This window comes from Streptopelia decaocto (assembly GCF_964273445.1).
Source record: "Streptopelia decaocto genome assembly, chromosome: 6".
NCBI lineage: Eukaryota > Metazoa > Chordata > Aves > Columbiformes > Columbidae > Streptopelia > Streptopelia decaocto.
Genome location: NC_138660.1, coordinates 13367851 through 13387228, shown reverse-complemented (window position 1 = coordinate 13387228; position 19378 = coordinate 13367851). Strand labels below are relative to the sequence as shown.

The window sequence follows — 19378 nt, the reverse complement described above, 5'->3', positions numbered from 1 at the left end:
TATTACTAATAGGGAGTGACAGAATAAGAGTTTCTGTTTAATAGCACTAATAACTTCATAATATTTTTCCTTTAAGTCCTATGGCAAGCTCTCTGAACTAGGCAATACTCAGCCCAGAAAAAAAACCGCTCCTCGGCTTCTCCTCATCCTGGTCATGTTTCTAGGTCTGCACGGCTGGTTTGCCTTTGTTTCTCTCTGTCCATCAGTCTCCAGGCAGAGCGGCGCCCGTTTCAGTGTCCCTGTGTGACTCTACCGGGGACGCTGCTGCCACATTCAGGGTGGCTGAGGACAGGGGGTGACTCCACGGGGAGTCTGCCCCGCAGCGCCTGGGGGCACCGTGCGGCGCCCGCAAGACACGGCACAGCGGCACCGCCGGCCGGGGCACCCCGGACCCCATGGACCCCAGACCCCCCGGTTCCCGCCGAGCGCCCCCCGGACACCGCCCCGGCCCCACCCCCGCCGAGGCCCCGCCCCCACCCCGGTGCCGCGCGGCACCCCGGTCTTCCGGCGCGTGACACACGGTGCAGGCAGGGTGTCGCGGCGACGTCACTTCCGCGCCCCTCCCTGCCCCCGCCCAGCGCGGAGGCGCGTGGAGCCGGTTGGCGGCGGATCCGGTCGAGCCTCACGAGGCAGCCGCGGGCGCGCGCCGCCGGGCGGGGTGGGGCGGGGGAGAGCCGGTCCCGCTCCGGGCCCGCGCCCGCCCCGCCGGCATGGGGCTCAGCTGAGGGCGCCGCCGGTGAGTGGGGCCGCGGGGCGGCAGGCCGGCCCGGCAGGTGAGGGAGGGTCCGCGGGCCCGGCCGGGCTTCCAGCGCCGCCCGCGGCTGCCTCGGGCCCGGGTCCTCTCGCCCTTCAGCCGCGCCGGCCTCTCCTCTGCCCGCAGCAGCCCCCGCGGGGCGGCCCGGCTCGGGCGCGGGGGTCGTGGCGGGGCCGCTGCCGTGAGTAGCGGCCCCCCCGCTCCTCGGAGCGAGCCCCGCGGCCGGGCAGGGCGGGCGTGTGTCCGGAGCGTGCGCGGCCGCCCGGAGCTCGGGGCAAGTGCGGCGCGTTCCTCGCGGCCCGGGGTTCCCCCTCCCCCGCACCCGGATTGGCGCCAGCATCGCCGGTCCGGCCCCGGGGCTCCCGGCGGCACCTCCAGCAGCAGTCCGGTTGCTTCTGTCTGCTCCGCCCAGCTTCTGGTTCTGTCCGCGGGACGCGCTTACCAGACACGGTGCATAAAGCGTCTTGCCGCTGAGCACATGCCAGGGTGTTCGGTAGCGGTGGGGTCAGCGGGACGTGTCAGTGACCCTGTACCAAAGTACAAGGCGAGGACTCAATGCGTCTCGTGTTTGTCAGCCGGACAGAGAGGTTGCAGAGCACTTGTCTGCCAGCTGAGCTGCGAAGATGGTGGTTGCACTGCAGGCACCTCTGACAGCCACGGCTTCATCCCAAAGAGCAGGCCTGTTTGTGCTTCCTCGGGGCTGAACAACTGCTAGGTGAATTAGGCACAGAATTGAAACTGAAGTGATGTTTGAGGAACTTGGGTATCTGCAGTGCTTGGCTCTAAGAGCTTGCAGTGGCTTGCCCAGGGGAGCTGTGTGTCCCTCCCTGCAGGTGCTGTGGTTGGAGGCAGCTTCTGGAGCTGTTCAAGAAGCTGCTGCCTCCCTCAGCAGAGATAGTGTAGCCTGCAGCGGCGGGAGATGGTTCACTCCACACTGCTCTAATGTGAGCGCTCATAGTTGCCTGACTGCACCAAATGCTTCCTCTTCATCTGAGCTTGCTGAGAAACTTGTTTCAGTTTTAGAATTTGCTGATGTGTTTTCTTTGCTGTGTGCACTCCCTGGAACTGTATGGTATTCTTTTTAGTTGGAGCAATTAAGATTAAGTTTCATTTAGCCTATTCTTTCCTGTGACTGTATTTTTTTTTTAATTGTAGGTGACTCAGCCGTTGTATGTATGAGATTTGTCCACACACTGGCTCTTCAGACAGGTTAGCTATATTTTTCTGCCATCAGTTCCTTTGTATCTGAAAAAGTTTTTATATTTGCCTTTTATTAAAGTAAAACTGGCTTTTGTACAATGCTGTATTATCTGCTGGAGAATATTGCTTTTCTTGAACCTTTTTTTGGGCATTGTTTAAATATACTCTGTGGTGTAAGTCAGGCCATCAACTTACTGTCACTGATGACAGCAATAGATCTTGACTGCAGGTACACTGTGGAAGCGTTTGTATTGATATGTAATGTGACAGTAAGGGCTACATACTGCTAGTTTTGTAAGCTGCTTTTTCTTGTTGGCTGATTGCAAATACAGCTTCAGGAAGTCTATATCTAAAGAAGATGTACTATGTAAACTTTGAACTGCGTAATTGACTTGGAAATTTATTGGTACTGACTTAACTCTCCTGACTTCCAAGAAGTGTATCATTAAGATGACTTGGTGAAATAAAAATGCTGTGTGTAGTCACCTGTGAGGAAGAACACTGATGTCTGGCAGCGTGGAGTGGTCCAAGTGTGAGTGCCTAGGTCAGCTAGGGAAGACTGATGTGCTCCAGAGTACTCAGCTTTTGAAGTACTTCAGAAAACGGGTAAGAGAGATCTTGTTAACTTTGGTTTTGGCCAAAGCTGACTGTCCATGCTACAAGGAGGAGAAAACAGCACAGGGGATCTGAGCAGTTCTGCAGACACTGTCTGCAGTGGAACCAGTGGGCAACAGGTGCCGCCTTCCTGTGCACCTTCCAGAAGCTCTGAGTGCTCCACTTGCTACATTCCTAGCGGTGCTTTCTAGACTTGGAGCTCATTGTGCTCTCACCCCTTAATTTTCTTGTTAGTTGTCTTCTAGAATCAAGTGTCTGGTCCTGTAATTGTATTTCATTCATTCCTTTCTCCTCTGTGAAGGTCTTCATTGCTTGGACAGGTACTAATTCATCCCAAACCTGCAGAGAGAGGGATGAGAGGTCCCAGCTGCCTGCTCAGGCAGCATGCAGGGCCTGGTGGGGGAGTGTGGGGATTGCCCAGCAGGGAGGGAAGTTGCATCATGGCTGAGTGTGATTGAGAAACGTTGTGATTCAGTCTTTTTCTGCTACTGTGCCATGTGACAGGCATAGTGCTTCAGACAAGCTGTTTTGCTGTCATCCTAATAAATTATTTTTAAAAAGAAATTTAAAAATGGTATTGACACGAAGCCCTAAGGTTAATTTTTCTCATTTGCTTTAAGGAGGTAGTATTCCCACTGTCTTCTGTGTGGAGTATAAAACAGTTGACAAGACACAGGTTTTCAGTGTTATGGAGACAAATTCCATTTATTCTGTGGGAGTAAAATACCTTTCTGTTGTTATAGCCAAGTTCAAGTGGGTTGCCCAGGTCATAGATGAAATCTCTGTACTAGAACTGGGAGCTGATGTGGAAAGGCCAGGTTTTTGTTAAGCATCTTAACCATTGCACTCCTTTTTCTGGAAAGGAACTATTTGTTTTATTTCTGTAAAATAAAAACAGTGACTTAGCTTGTGCAAGGTCTGTTGTAGGAATTATTACTTCTGATGTGAAAACCGTCTGAGTTGTACACTTAATCATCTTTAAGAGGGGCCAAGGAGAACTATGCTGATGCTTTCCTCCCTAAATACCTGTCTGTTGTGAACCTGAAGGTAGTTGGTGTGGAGGGAGGAGCTTGCATTCCTTTAATACCTTGTGAAATAAAGTTAATTCTTCCAGATCCCTGAGTTTTGGGAATTATAAGAATCTTTCGATTTTCGTTTATCAATGCCCAAACAGTATCAGCGTAACATAAAAATGTGTGCTTCTTCAGTGTACATTTAGACTCATATTTTGAATGGCTTAAAGACTTGTGTTGGAGAACTGAGTGTGTATGTAAGTGTATGCTTTTTTGGGCAGCGGTTACTGGTCTCCACAGCATGGCATCTGGTATGGTCAAGTACTTCTGGTCTGTAGGCATGGTATTGTGCAAATTAGTAGGTTTTGTGTTCTTTCAGTGGACGAAAACCCCCACCATTCTGACTAGTGCTTGAATCTGGTGTTGTTCAGCATGGGAGAGTTTGTACAAAACAAATCTAGGTCAAAAATCCTAATTTCGCAATTAGAGATTTAAAAAATGTTCTAGATAACAGTAATGCTAAAGTGTTAGTCCCTTTCACTGGTAGACAGTGAGCTAAAAATAGTTTTCATTCATAAAAAAGCTACTTCCTTTGTTAAATAATCTACTTAGCAGAGAACAAAAGTTCAGTTTATAGTAAACTGTAGTTAGACTTCAAGTCTGACACTTTTATTCCTGATTGAAATACAGTGTAAACTTTCGTCTTTGGTAGCTGAAAGGCAGACTTAAATAAAAAAGGATAGGTGGATAGTTACTGTTCAGGAGTTGTGGATGTGGTCTGCACAAAAGTCTGAAGTGCTGTATGTTGCTGCTCCTTTTCTAAAATCTGTATTTTCAGCACCATCTGCATGGAGTGCTGTGCATGGGGTGGGATTTGGAAGGGGTCTCCGTGGTCATGGAGTCCAGCTGCTTGCTCTGAAGAGTGGGGAATCGTAGTGTTAGTAATCCCGTCAGTCCTACCAGAATTAGCTGTATTTTTCATTTGTTCTCTATTATCTTTTTCTTCATTGTTTATTTTTTCTTTGAAAAAATTTAGCCCTTTTTTTTTGTGGTTTTGGTTTATTAGAATTGTGGCATTGCATCATTCATCTTAAAGCTGCTCTTTGGAAGACGTGGTGGAAATGATAGCAAGTCTATTACTTCTTTAGTTGGATTGAGATTTTATGTGGTATTTAAGACTAAAAGACCATCCTTCAAAATCTTCAACTCTTTCTTTTTTGACCTTTATCAAAGTTAAGTGATGGTGACATTTTCAGCTTAGAAGGTACATACAGCAAGAAAAATGGCAACTTCTTTTATTCTTCTTTTTATAATTTTGTTTTAGCTAGAGGGTTTCAAAATGAAAGGTGATAAATGTTAGTGGCTGTGAAATCAGAGCTTGTGGTCCTTGTACAAGGTGGGAGACAGAACATCAAAATGGGAAGGCTTTTGAGAAATAAAGTAACTAAGACCAGCTTATATTACAAGCTTTTACTGGCTTTGGATGCAAGAAAAAATATATGTAAAGCGTGAAAGTAAGTGACATTATGAAGAACACGTATAAAAGAATAATGGAGGCAGATAATGGAAAGGCCGAAGTGCAAACGGAATTGCAACTAGCAGGAGGCATAAAAGCAAGGTTCCTGTGGAAGAACATTAATAGCAGGAGGAAGATTGGGACATGTCTCTCTTGATTCAGTGGAGAACATGTATGTCTACAGAAGGTGTGGAACATTTAAAGTCCTTAAAGCCTATTTTGCTTCTCTAACATAGTGTCATGCAGGTGCTTTATCTTATTAATACTTGTGACAAGGTAGTGTAATTACACCAGAGCATGCTTCTGCTAAATGTTCCTGTGTCAGCTGGCCCTGATAAGCTTCACTGTGTGATTCTCAAAACAGCTCAAAAATGCAAAATCATTATCTAGAAATACTCAGAAGTACTAGAAGACTGCCAAAGGATGAGTCTTCAGAGAGTTGTAATGGAAGAAAGCTAAGGAAGAAGAGTTGAAGTCTGACAGATCACTTTATCTCAGTTTTTTCCATCAGCTGAGACTAATAAGCAAACATTCTATTTTCAAGCGCTTGGAAGATAACTACAAGAAGAATAACAGCATGAACTGATTTGTGGGAAAACTAATTTTGTCCAAAGTCAAATACTGTTTTACTGCAGAGCAGAAGGCATTGTGGCTGTGGCAGAAGCAGTGGAGGTTTTGTCTCCTGGTTGATTGATTTATTTAATAAGGTTTCCCACATTTTAATGGCCTTAGAAGTAAATGGAGACATGATCTGGGAAAGTAGTCTAGGAAACATACAAAATTGGGTAGATGGTTCTATTCGGAGAACAGTAATTAATGATTCAGTGTTGAAATGAGAGGTTATGTTGAAGGGTTCTGTCCTGGGTACAGTTGCCTTTAATGAAAGCATCAGTCAACTGGCTGATTAAATGAGCTTATTAAATTCTCAGGGACTATGTGTTGGAGGACATGATGAGAGTTCAAAATGACCTGCAAATAGGATGACATTCAGTAGGGACAAATGCAGAGGACTGTACTTAGGCAGGAATTGTCAGCTGTGCAAATGCAGTGTGAGGAGTAAGTGGTTAGGTACTAGAAAAAGGACCTGGGGGTGTGCTGGATCACAAGTTGAATGTGAGTCAGTGTCATGCCGTTTGCAGAAAGGCAGCTATCTTATTGGGATGTTTAAATGTGAGTGTTGTCTGTGAGATGTGAAGTTTTAATCCATCAGTGTTATTTGCTGTCAATGTGGAGACAGCATCTGTTTTGGGTGCCAGAATTCAAGAAGAATTTGGACCACTTGGAAAGAGTTCAGAGGAGAGAAATGCAAATGATCACAGTTCGAGGAAACAACTTCATAAAGATGGAAGAAAATCAGAGTTATTTTGGCAAGAGATGAAGAGGTTAAGGGAACTGTAAGAAATTTCAAGTATTTAAAAGATTTGCAAGAAGGAAGTGCTGTTTTCAATGACCATGATGGGCAGTTTTAAATGGGATTAAGTTTCCTCAAGGAAAACACCGATTAGGCTTTTAACTTTCTCACAGTAAAAATGGTACTTAAGGAAGTCTGTTATTGATGGCCATTAAGAACAAGTTCATATGTTGAGAAGGACTGCTATTGATGTTCCTTTCATCCCATTTTATAGGGTTCTAGTTGTAGTTTGTGTCAAGTTTGGGCCAAGGAGGGGGAAGTACACAGGATTCTTTTTGTCCATCACTGGGTCGCTTCATGTGAGTTCAGACCTTGCACAGGTTCAAATGGCCAGACTGTGGTGCTTGTATTGGTCTGGAAACATGTGGTCCAGATGTTAATCACTTCTCTGGGATGCTGATTCCTGCAAATAGAACAAATTTTCTTGTACTGTCGAGATGTTAGAAACTTCCATGGTGGATGTTCGATAATGCATGTGTAACTTAAGTGTAGCGGAGCACTGAGGAATTTTCAGTCATTTTACTAGTTTTAGTAGCTTCAGATTAGTATTTTAGACTGAGATGGTAATCCTAATGCTTCTGGTCCATACTTAGAGAAGTCCACCTTTGTCTTTGAAGATCTTTTTGAAGGACACATACTTTGGTATATTCACCAGTACAAGGAATCTAAGTGAGATGGACAGATTTCAAAGTGGAAAGTCCAACTCTGAATTTAGCCATTTGCAATTTTATTTTGCTATTTTATCATTATCTTCAGGCACTCTTGTAATTGCTTTTGATTGTCTGCAGTAGACTGCATGTCAAAACAAAGGATTCAACTATTCCTTCTGTTTCGGTGATTGATTTGTAAGATAACTGGAATGTGTGGAAACATTGCAATTAATCCTGTGTAATTTTGCTGTCATACCATGTCTCCAAATCAACGAAGAAAAGTACAGTTTCCCTTGTGAACTGTGGCCTTTAGATCTGCCACAGTGTTTAGATACAACGCTGGCAAGAGCTTATCTTCTGGAGGATACGTTTAATGCAGTAGTAGATAGCAGGAGCTGAAAGTTCAGTGATACAGGTAAGGGTTGACCTCCAATATTGAGATTTTATGGTGTGGTGGCAGTTATGTTGTGTTACCTGCCTGTCTTTACCTTCAACCCATAACAGTATTTATGGGACTGTGTAGCTTCCGGGAACAGATGAATTTCCCAAAAGTCCTATTACTGCTGAATTGCTAGATAATTCTTTTGTCTGAACAGAGAGAATGTTTTTCTTACCCCTGTTTCTCAAACAGAGGAACTTTTTTATCTTAAAGGAGTGGAGGAATCTTAGCATATCTGCCATCATCACTAAGGGGTAAAGGCTTGATCCAAAGCCCAGTGAATTTAAAGGGTTGTTCCACTGGCTTGAGCAGTCTTTGGCTGAGGGTGCTGCTGTCTAAAGCTGGTACTTCTGTCAATATAGTAGTACTCCAGATCTGACAAGCCAGCAAGAAGTTATTTTCACACCAACTGGTAATTCAAACAGGAACATGAAAGGGCTGTCAAATGTGCAGTCTTGCAGAGTGCATTCTTTGGATTAACCCTGTCTTCAGTTGGTCCCTTTGGTAAGGACCCCAAAAAAGTTAAGTAGTATTTCAAGAGAGGGTTTTGACATTACTTACCTGCATCATAGCCACGCTTTATTGCAGGAGGCAATCCGCTGAGCATTAATACTGGCAGTATGGAAGACCTGTGGTGTGAAAAAGAGTAATGGTTTTGACTCTAGTTTAGATAGCCAGACTTTAACTGCCAGCAGTGTATGCATGAAACACAGCTTCTGCCTGTTTGTCATTCTGTACAGTTGTATTGCTGCAGCAGTTATCCAGTGCTTGGTTGAGATCAAGCCATGGGTGAAGGGTGTGTGTCTGGAGCAGAGGCAGATGTCATGTCTCTGAGCAATCAGAAGTGCTTGGAAAACCACTCTTGTGCAGCCACTATTGATTGAAGGTGTGCTCAGGCTCGTGATATCCTAAGTTTCATTAGTTCTTCTACAAATTTTATTTTTTGTTTACAAAGTAAATTGCGTTTACTTGTGACCATGCATGTCTTTTCCAGCAGAAATACCTTTGCAAAAGTAATGAACAGGCGAAAATGTAGGAACACACTTAGTGTTTCACCACACGAATTGAACACCTTTTGTAGCCAGGGAGCACAGTAAAAATGACTTATAATCTTGTCAGCTTGACAGGCCTTACTGTGTAGCATGCAAGTGTAGGTATCCTTGTAGCACTCTTCCCTGTGTCACCCTTTCTTTTTTCCAGCAACATCCATTCCCCAGGGACACAGCTTTTGTCAGTAGTGAGACTGTTGGTGTAATTACATTCTGAGTGTGTGTTACAAAGGATGCTTGTGCCTCAAGCTGGTGCTAGTATGCTAGTAGCATTTGTAACACCAGTTCTTAGCCTGTAGTCATTTCAGTAGTGATAATCTGGTGTGTTTAACTGCTGCTGGCTCTTTGCTGGAGATTGGTCCACATAACTCCATTGGTAGAATGATCAGAGTGTTTTGTTCATGTTTCAGTGCAAGTGATTAGGATTTGCCTAGTCTGCATCTCACATGTGCAATAAATGTAGAGTGCCGCATTTTCTTCTACGTGCTGTTATCCTCCTGTGGCATTAATTTCTGGGAAGCAATAGTATGTTAACTGCCATAATTGTCTGTCCAGCTGAAGTCAGGTAGCAGTAGTTGCCTGGAATGTTGCTAGGTGTGTAAGGAGAACCTACGCAGCCTGTAGTCGGACAGTAATTGTGCTGCGATGAAGCTGTATCAGGTTGTGAATACTTTGGTGTGCGCCCTGAGAAAATGCTTTCTGTTGACTTATTGCTAAATGGAAGTAGTTCACCTTTTGTAAAGCTCATTTGTCTTGGAGACTGAAATTTTTGATATTGTGGACATTGAGCTATACCTAGGCAGCTGAGTTTGGTAAGTTCATGGGGCAGTATTTTGTGGTGAATCATCTGCATGGTGTTTCACTGTATCCTCCCATCTTATCTCTGCTAGATTGCTGAAGTGTGTGTTTTATATCTGTTTTCCTCCATCAGGGAACTTCCTTGTTCCTTAGATGCTAATTTTGATTTTAGCTAAATTAATATTTCTTAATTTTTAAAGTCTGGTAATGTATTTATTAAATACAGTTATGAAAATGGGATTGATACCTGTGACATCAACCTGAAAGATAGTAAAAGTACAGTAACTTGTGGCTGATTCCCTTCTTAATGTTTCATAGAAATAAGCTGGTGTTCAGAGCTTCAGTCTGTTTCAAAACCTTTTTGATTGTTTAGCTTTTATTCAGATAAAGCAGTTGCTTGTAGATTTCCCTTCCTGAGTGCTGTGGCCAAGGAGAAAAAAAATCGCATATTCATACAGTGAGTTTTAACAGCATTTAAATTGGGTCTTTCCCAAGTTCTTTTGTACTACCTTCGTAGATAAAGGCATTTTTAAGAACTCTGAGGTGGCTGGTGTTTTTGCAGGTAAGATGAGAGTTAAGTTAATGTCTGTCAGAAAGTTGCATGTGTGGATTTCTAACTGTATTAATCACAATGGTTTGTTAGGTATCTTGAATAAAGCCTACTGCACATGGAATCAGGCTGCTCTGCTGTAGTTTCTGTAAGAAGCATCCAAATCTAAGGACTCTGTAGGGCCTCTACAAGGGGTTTGGTTCATGCTTAAGCCTTATGATCCAGCTAAAACTTCAGGGTGAGGTGTAAACTTTGACAGAGCTGCCCTGTGATCACTTCTACATAAACTGTGAATGTCCATTCCCTTTATGTAGAAAGCCCGGCTAAAAAAAAAGGGCATCTTACTTAGTGTTTGAAATGTTCTCAGATATCTGTGCTCTGCCCTTGGTCCCTTTACTGTGGGGTTTGAAGTGTCAGTCAGGGGTGGGGATTTGGATGCTGTGACACCATCTGGAATAGCAGTGTTAATTTCATCCTGTGAAGCAGAAATCCAGAAAGACTCGTGCTCATCATCTTCTCATCTTCTAGAGATGTTTCAGTGATCTGGGACTTGATGAGGAATTTAGTGCCTATGTAATGGCCAGTTCAATTCCTTGATTATTTATGAAAGTCATTCAAATATTCGTTTTAAATCTTGTGAGCCATCATTGCTTGGATCTTCTTTTATGAAAATGTACTGGGTATGGTAAGTGGAATTGCAGAATTGCAGGATCATTGAGGTTGGAAGGCACCAGCTCCCCTACTCAAGCAGAGCCACCTAGAGCCAGTTGTCCAGTACCGTGTCCACATGGAATATATATTTTTTTTTGGAACATACATAATGATATTTAATGCTTCTATTTCATATATGACTTTTTTAACATCAGCACTTTGTGTAACCGGCAGGTGCTTATTGGAACATGTGACTTCTTTTCTCCTTACCTGTAGAGACTGAGTATGTATGAGAGCAAACAGACACTTGTGTTCTTGAAAAATGGTTTCTAACCAATCTTAATTAGCTATTGTGTACTGTATTGTTTTCTGATTTATTTGTAGTGTTAGTTGGCTGTGTGTAAATTCTTATGGCAGATGAGACATTGTAAGAAAGGTGCATTGCAGATCCATGAAAGATGTTGACATGAATGATCAGGAGTATGGAATGACCTCTGTAAGGGAAGCTGTTGGTCATTTCTGCATGGAGAATGGAAGGTGGGAGATAAAACAGTTTATAAAAGAGTCACAGGTGACAGGGAGGGAGTAAATAAGGTATGACTTCTCTGCCCCTTCAAATACAAGAAGTAGGAAACTTCAGCTGCAACTAGTAGATGGAGGGTCAAAATAAGGAAAAAAGCATCCTTCCCTGTGAACTCAGGAATTCTTTGCTGCAGGATTTTGGCATACTTAAAATGTGCCCCAAAATAATAATAAAAATAAAATCCATTTAGTATTAAATAAGACGATATGGTATTTGGCCAACAAAGCTCTTGAACTGCAGGTCAGGGGGATTGGAGAGAGTCTACTGGGCAGTATCATTGTACTCATGATGGGTCCTTGACAGCTGCTCTTCTGGATGCTGGGCCAGTGCACATTTCGTCTGACCTTTTGGGGACTGTTATTTTGTTGCTCTATTAGCCTTCAGCCAGGCTTTCTATTCTTTGGTTATTTTCATTGAAAGGGTACAGAGTAAAAGCTACTTAAGCATTTAATGTATGTGGAGGATCATGGCAGTCCTTATTGGTGCTCTGTTTTCACCTAATATTTATGTAAAACAAGTCAGGAGGGGGAAATCTGAGTGGAGCATCTGGAGAAGAGGTATCTGAGAAGAGGCTACTTCTGAATATTTAGCTAGATAGTCGTGATGTTTCAGTTAGTGAGGTCAATGCTTCAGGAAAGAGTGCTCCTTGGTACATTTAATGCGCTTACAACATTTCAGTCTTGGTTTTAAGAAAAGTAGCTTTCCTCAAGGCAGAGAAGACAGATGCTCTTAGTACTGGTATAAAAAAGTTTATAGGCTAGGAAAGAAAAAAAATAAAATGATAGCTAAAATGCAGTCATAAATATTGCTGTAGACATATATTAAAGGAGAACTTCTCCTTTTAGAGAAGTGTGCAGGATAACAATTAACTATAAATAGAGTGATAGCCAAAAGAGAATGCTTACTGGAAGAAGCAAGTTTGAAGACCTTTACTGACTGTCAGCAGTGCTGAGAAGATTGCAGCAGTTAAAAGAAGATCGTGTGTCAGATTTTTGCAGTCAAATCTCTCATGCAGAAGATGTCTCTCACTGTTGATGCTGTGGAAATCATTCGCAAGAGACACACAAGTGCTGCAAAGTATCATTTAGAATGAGCTGCTTAAGGCAGTGATGGAAAGTATTGTAGCAGGCTGCTGTGAGTTTGTTTAATTTCACGGATTGCACAAGTCCTTCTCTGAGGGATAACCATTTGCCAGATTGCAAAAGCTCTTCTGGGTTTGTAGGACACTTCTGAATGACTGGGACATAGTGACTAGATGGACATGGGCCAAAGTTTACATTACAGGCATGGAGGAATTGAATTAAATGTTACAGTCCGGTATGTCTGGTCTCTTGTCTTTGTCAAACTTCAGTTTGTGTAGAGTGTTACATAGAGTGCAACTTTTTTCCCCTTGGTTTTCTTGTCTCACCTCATATGGAAGTTCCAAGAGTAAATTAATAATTTTCAGGAGCTAAGTTGTCAGGTTGTATAAATTCCTGTGCATAAGAAGAAAGTCTTGTACAGCATTCTAATCTCTGAATGGAACTTGTTTGCAGATGTTTCAGTTATTAGAATTTGATCGGGGCAAATAAATTGTCCTCCTTGAAATCTTAAATGGTGTTAAATCCTTTGTGCAACCTTTTAACTTCAGTTTTTAGCATTGTTACGTGATACTTAGAGTTTTAGCAGTTGCTGTCAAATATAGTATTTCTGCTGACTGGTGGTTTGGTTGCATACAAGAAGAGCTCTTTCCTTGAAGTGTTTCTGATTTAAGTGAATGTGTTACATACTTAAGGCTCTGTATCAATTTATCGTAACTTTCTTAATAAATATACTTTTAGTAAACATTAGAAAACCCAAGTTTAAGTGCTGAAGTTTAACCTGTTTACATGTATTAATCTTACAGAATAAACTTTTAGAAGTGATTACAATTTGGTGATGTTAATCTGGAAGATGTGCTATGTGTGTGTATTTAGCAGTCACTTAGTTAAACTATAAGAAAATTCTGAGTTTTACATCAGGACTTCGGGAAGCATGAAGAAATACTGCTGCTTTATCTCAGGATGTTCAGCTGAAAGCAACAAAAGGTACTAAGTCATATGGTGGGAAAGAAAGTAAAGGCACTAAAGCAGATTGACTTACGATGAGTATGACTGGTTCTCTTAACTATGCTGTAGTGATAGCTGTATGCCAACTATACACGCTTTTGAGGAAACATAAGTTAAATGTCTAAACTTTAGCGGAAAGTTAATCTCTTGTGATTAGTCTGGTTGTCCTTGATGATCTTCTTGTAGGCAATGAGAAATTTGATTCAGATGTTCTTATGTTAACCTCAAAAATATTTTTCCAAGAATTTAGAGGAAGAGGAAAAAAAGTCATTGCCTCCTTCACTGAGCATCCATACTACAAAAGCCAATATATCCCAGGAAGCAGATACTCTACATCGCACAATAAGGCTGCAGCCACACAGGAAAGGTTGGGCTTTTGGCACGGCCCCTGAGGGGAAATGCTTCCTTGAAAGGACCCATTGTTGCTGGATCTGGGTCTTCAGACTCCCAGTTCCCCACTGGGGTACTGGCGGTTTTCTTGGTGCTGGGATGGGGCATCTTTGCCATCTCCATTATCTGACCATAATAGTCTTGGTTATTTAATCAAATAGAAGAACTGAGTGAAGTTCGTGCCCCATGTGAGAAAGGAATGTCTTTTTGGAAACAGCTTCAGTGCTCAGCTATTGAAACCTCACACTGGGTGTAATGGTACCACGCCGTACCCAAGGTATTTGAAACAGTTCAACTTTCTCTTCCAACAACAAATAAAACATTTCATTGTCCCTCTTGTCAAAGTCTGTGAATTCTAACCCAAATGTCTAGTATACTCTTCCAAGAGAGGAAAGAAACAATAAGCACCTAAAATAAATGTATGCTGTATTGGATTCCCTGACTGTGGAACAGACCTTTCCCTCATGGCAGCCAGGTAGGAGATCCAGAAATCTAAAATGGAAACAAGGAAAGACTGTGTTTCTGTGTGCCTGAGAGAGTGGGAATGAGCTTTGGGCAATTTTGACTTTCGGCACTTGATTTGTCAGTTCCAAATTTTCATTAGCGTAAATCTGTGCTGCTTGAAGTAAGATAAATGAGACGCCAGGAAGGTTAGGTGGTGAAGCGCTTGACTGGTTGTCCTTGATACAAGTGACTGCTTTCCTAAATTCTCTTCTGACACATCTTCAACTTGTGTATGTGCTGTTACATTAATATCAAATATTTAAGTGGTCTGAAAATAATGATCTGAAGATCACTTAGGAAGTGGTTTTTGAGTATAGTATTGGCTACAGTACTTTGTTATCATGATGAATTGTGATACTGAGTTTATTGTTAGATGTAGAATTATCTTTCCTTAATGTAGCATGTTTTCTATAAACATTGCAATTGCTATTGCAGCCTGCAAAAAGTATACTTTACAAAGAATACACTCTACAAATGTAAATACAATTTTGGTTTGGTGATTGTTGGATACAATGGTCTTCCTTAAGCCTAAACACAGAAACAAAAGCTTGTATTATAACAGAAAGCCCAAGATGGGAAGTGATAAAATAGGTATTGAGTGGAGGGCTTTGTTAAAATTTAGCTCGTGTACTTGTAAAATTTCCATGTATTCATTAAACTATTATGTCATTCTTATTGTTAGAGCTTGGTTAGTTGACTAAAGTGTTAAGCTTTGTTTGTGGTACAAATTATAACCTTAACTCCCTTAAAAATATAGCTGGAGGGTTTTTGAACTTTCATAGCTCCTACAGCTTGTATGTCTAATCCAAACATTTATTGTACATTATGTGGACAACTTTGCATTTAAGGGTTCAGCTGCAAGCTACTGGAGAACTGTAAATGGCAGTGACTTCCATTCACGTAAGGTGCATCTCAGATTGAAGGTGCTTCTCAAGGAAAGTATCTTTTACGTTTATTTATAATAAATATTAGTATGCTAAAATAATACTGAAGCATTACAAATACATTTAAATGGACACACATAAGCTCATGGTAGTGTATGTTGGAGTAAAATGCTATAACCTTTGGGTTTTTTTGATCATAAAAGTGTGATATCCCCAGACTTTTGGCTAAGTTTTGTATCAACTATTAAGTGATCTGTTTCAGTTTTGAAGTGGTCTTTGAGTGAGGTGGCTTTTATGTTTTGGGGGGCAGGTGAAGATGGCATCTTGTGCGTGGTGTCGGGCTTGCCAGGTGCTGCGAGGAGCCTCCAGCCTCGTGCTGCAGATACAGGGATCCCTCCGAGTCCAGGGTGCAGCGTTATCCTGTCTCGCCCAAATCCTGGCTGTGGTGCTAGGGACTAAGTGGAAATTGCATCTCTGACATTCACCGCTCTTGCAGTGGTAAAAATGCTGAGTACAAGCACACTTGTGTTCAGAAGGTCCTTGAAGACTGTGAGAATTGATAAAAAGGAACTTTGGAAACTCTTTTGTTTGAGGAGATACTAAGACTAATGAGTGAGGGATGATGAATCCTGATAACAGACTGAAGACAAGATGTCATAATGTGGATTTTAGCAAGGCATTCTTATAGCATTTAAAATCAACTCCTAGCTTTTCAAATTGCAAGTCTATTTAAAAATGGTCTTTTTTTTCATTTTCAGTGGCTGCAGGTTCTGCCAGTCTTCTCAAAAGTGGCCAGTGGAGAGATTTTAGGAAACAGAACATTAATTTTATAGTTGCTGAAGTAGGATCTCTTACATAAAGGAGGAGAACTGAAAAGTAAATATGAGACTTGTGTCCAAGGCACTGTAGGCAGAAGCTTTGATTTCAGCTCTTGAAAGCTTGAAATATTCTGTTCAAGTTTACTTTTATTTTGGTGATTGATTTTTAAAGCATGCAGCATGTTATGTGGTACTGTTTGAGAAGAGTGTGCTCCTGAATATTTTTGATCTTTATTTTTTCTGATCCTTACATCTTCTTAGCTTTGTGTCCTCATCCATTTATTTATTGGTGCAGCACATTTTAAATGAAGTCAGTGTTTTAGATTCAGCTTTTCAGGTATTGTGTGTGGAACTCATTGGCAGCTTGCATGGGCAGGAGCTGCAAGCTCAGGTAGTAATAGCTGATAAGACTTTTCCTTCAATTTTTATAGCTCCACTTAACAGTATGCTTCTTCTAGAATACAGTTGCTTAACTTATACCTAGAATGTCTTTCTGAGAAGATGCATTCATATCCCTTCCTGGCTTGTTACTGCTCTTCTAATTTGAGTATTTAATTTTTAATTTCATAGCTGACAGTGTAGCAGAGATTGAGCATTAGTTGGTGTTTTGTGTATGTAAAGTGATTGCTTACCTCCTGTAGGTCCATTGCACGAATATCAAAAACCTTTACCATAATGTGTGGAAAAAATGGACTGTTTGGTGACTGGTATCTGTGTGTGGGAATGGTGTGTGACTGGAACAAGAATGAGCTTGTGGTGAACGTGGCCTGTGTGAGAAGCCGTACCTTGTGAGGCTGATTCTGTGGTGTGGTCACAGGTTGCAAGTACAGCTCTAAAGGGCAGAATTTTAATTTCTGAGTGACTGAAAGAATGGTTGACTTTCTAGTTTGAAAACAAGCCAGGGTTTTTCTGTGTTTTGACAGCTAGTCAGGATACTGGTGATGATGATATCTGCTATACATCAGACACTATCTGCAGTTAATGCCTGTTCCAGATATTTTTTAATTCAGAAATCTGGAAGACTTGTAATGACATCAAACTATTTAGAAACTTGATTTCCAACTGCAGAGCAGTAAAGTGTTTCTTAATGGAGGATGTAGTTGTTGTAAATAAGGATTTTTAGTCTTTCAGTAGCCCTTGAAGGATCTGTATTGGATTCTTTTGGACACAGGAGAGCCAGACTGGTCAGTTAGTGAGACACTAGAGCAGATTTCAGGAATGTGATACATATTTGATCTATACCATGATCTTTTTCTTGATAGGTCACTTAGGTTTGGGTTTTTTTGTCTTATTCTCTTCCCCTAGAATTTTACAGTGCGTGGTTTATTTAATGGCAGTGATTACATAGGGAGCTGAGAAGATTGACTTGTATTCATGTCTGCATGTTGGTGGCTTTTAAATTTGGCTTCTTTCATGCATGTCTCTCACTTTTCCTGTCTGCCTTGCTAAATCTTTTCATTTGCCCCCTTGTGTTCCCAACAAAGCAGCACTGATGGATCCTTGTACAGGAAAGTACCTTGTTTCTGCAATGTTCAATAGTGACCAAGTCCCTTTCTTAGCTTTGTAGCACTTGATCTCTAAATGTGATCTGATTTGGTGTATGTGATTGCTTCATTATGATCTGTGCTAAACTGTAAAATGCTGAGAGTGAGAAATAAATGTATTTCTTAACTGGCACCTTTATCATCAGTTAGCTCCTCAAAATGAATGTTGTTGTCTTCACTTGCAACAGCTGTAAATACAAGGAAGGGTTTGGCCAGAAGCATATATGCTTTTAGCCGGGCAGATAATATCAGGACTCGTGCACAGACCTGAATTTGCCGGCAGGCTCCCGGGGAGGCATTTGTGGTTTGAATAGAAGGAGCTGGACCGGGCGGCTGATGCTGGAAGCGCAGCCTCCGCGCCAGCCCGGCCACAGTCCTGTAATTGTTCAGCCACACTGGAGGGAAGAGGGAAAAAAAAAAGGCATTCCAAGCAGTGCCAAATTTTCTTTGATATGTTAATCTTTTGATAACAGTTTGAAAAGCCCTTGGAGACTTTTTTTAGATTTTAGACAAAATAGTTCATTTGTCAGGACTTCCCCTGTAGATAGGGTCTTGGTTATTAAGAACTGCCTCACTAACTGATGATAACAAAAGCAAGTGCAGGGGACAGCTGCTGGACTGCTTGTTGGTAAGAGAAACTCTTTGTTATCTCAGGATTTTTATGGATATCTGAAAGGAATAAAATAGGGAATGTTTAAGATACAAGTTTGTAAGTTTATTTACTTGCATATTTTAAGCAGATAAATGATGACAGAGCATAAGGGTATGAAACAACTTGTTAATTTTTTAATGCATATCCATACATGAATTTTACTAAAGACTTGAGCTGTCAAAATTGTTTTCATCTGAGAAACCTGATATTTAAATTACCCAGTGACTGCAGGAGATATCAAAAGTTTATTTCCAGACCTTGAAATTTTTCTCATGAAATTATGAAACTTCCAGTTTAATTGGAAAACAGAAGGAATAAGATGTTGACAACAGTGTATGTATGCTAAAGCAGAATTAGTTTTTTAAGGATTATGGACTTGGGACAAATGTCGAGGAGACCAGAGGGAAAATCTGTTTGCTTCCTGCCCCGCAAGTCAAAGTTGAAGGGGAAAATCTGTGCTGAAGGAGTTTGTTAATTATGCTCACTATTAGAAAACTGACTTCAGATGAGCTTGCAGTCCTTTGGAAGTGTGGCTTGCAGAACTCCTCAGGCATAGTAATTGAGACTTAGTGTAGTTCTTTAACAACATTTTCCTTAATAAATATGCCATGAGTTCACTTGCACTTTTTATACTGTTGGCAACAAATGTTTGTTGCCTATAAATATTTTGGTAGAACTGCTTGGTATCCTGGTTGTTTAGTCAGGGTAGATCAACAAATAGATACTGGTGTAGTAATTAAAAGAAGGTGCAGCCTATTCTTCACTGTGAGGAATGCATGTAGTTTTAAGGTCTGTAGACTGTTGTAATTTCTCCAGTGATCCAATTTGTGATCTACTTTAGCTCCAAAATAATATCGACTTAAATCTGAAACTGCAGGTGTTGTCCTCCTCAGAGCTACATATTCTTCAGGACAGAGGCAAATAGCAAATGCAGTTTAACTTAATTTTGATATACTTTTTGTTTTTCCTTCAAAGTTGCAGATTTACTGTTTAGGCTTGTGGATCAAATGTTTGCTCTTAGAAATACTTACACTGAACAGGGTCTGAACTGTCTATATACCTGTGGTCTAGGATGATGCAAGCTATTTCATTCTCGTAGTCTCAGTGGCAAACAGCATTTCTTTTATGGACCTTTTTGATACTTCCTACTTTTCTGACTCTAGAATATGCTTAGCTATACAATAGTATACAATAGAAAGACATAAAGATCAAATGCAGATTGCTGAAGTCTCTTCTGACCCAGTGAAATGCTGCTACTTCTTTCTTCAGT

The 19378-nt window shown here is 41.5% G+C and overlaps 1 protein-coding gene across 5 annotated transcripts in view; it reads left to right on the top strand.

Moving 5' to 3' along the window:
- The first annotated feature begins 565 nt into the window (after positions 1-565).
- The window catches only part of ATP13A3 (ATPase 13A3), a 60285-nt gene continuing 41472 nt past the window's right edge, over positions 566-19378 (top strand). For 4 of the 5 annotated variants that reach the window (XM_082056888.1, XM_082056890.1, XM_082056889.1 and 1 more), the window contains exons 1-2: positions 566-736; positions 1910-1963. In XM_082056888.1, coding sequence (XP_081913014.1) covers positions 1926-1963 — 38 coding nt within the window. In that variant the 5' untranslated portion in view covers positions 566-736; positions 1910-1925. Of the gene's footprint in view, positions 774-1909; positions 1964-19378 lie in introns of all 5 variants that reach the window. The other variant, XM_082056887.1, reaches the window with a different exon arrangement.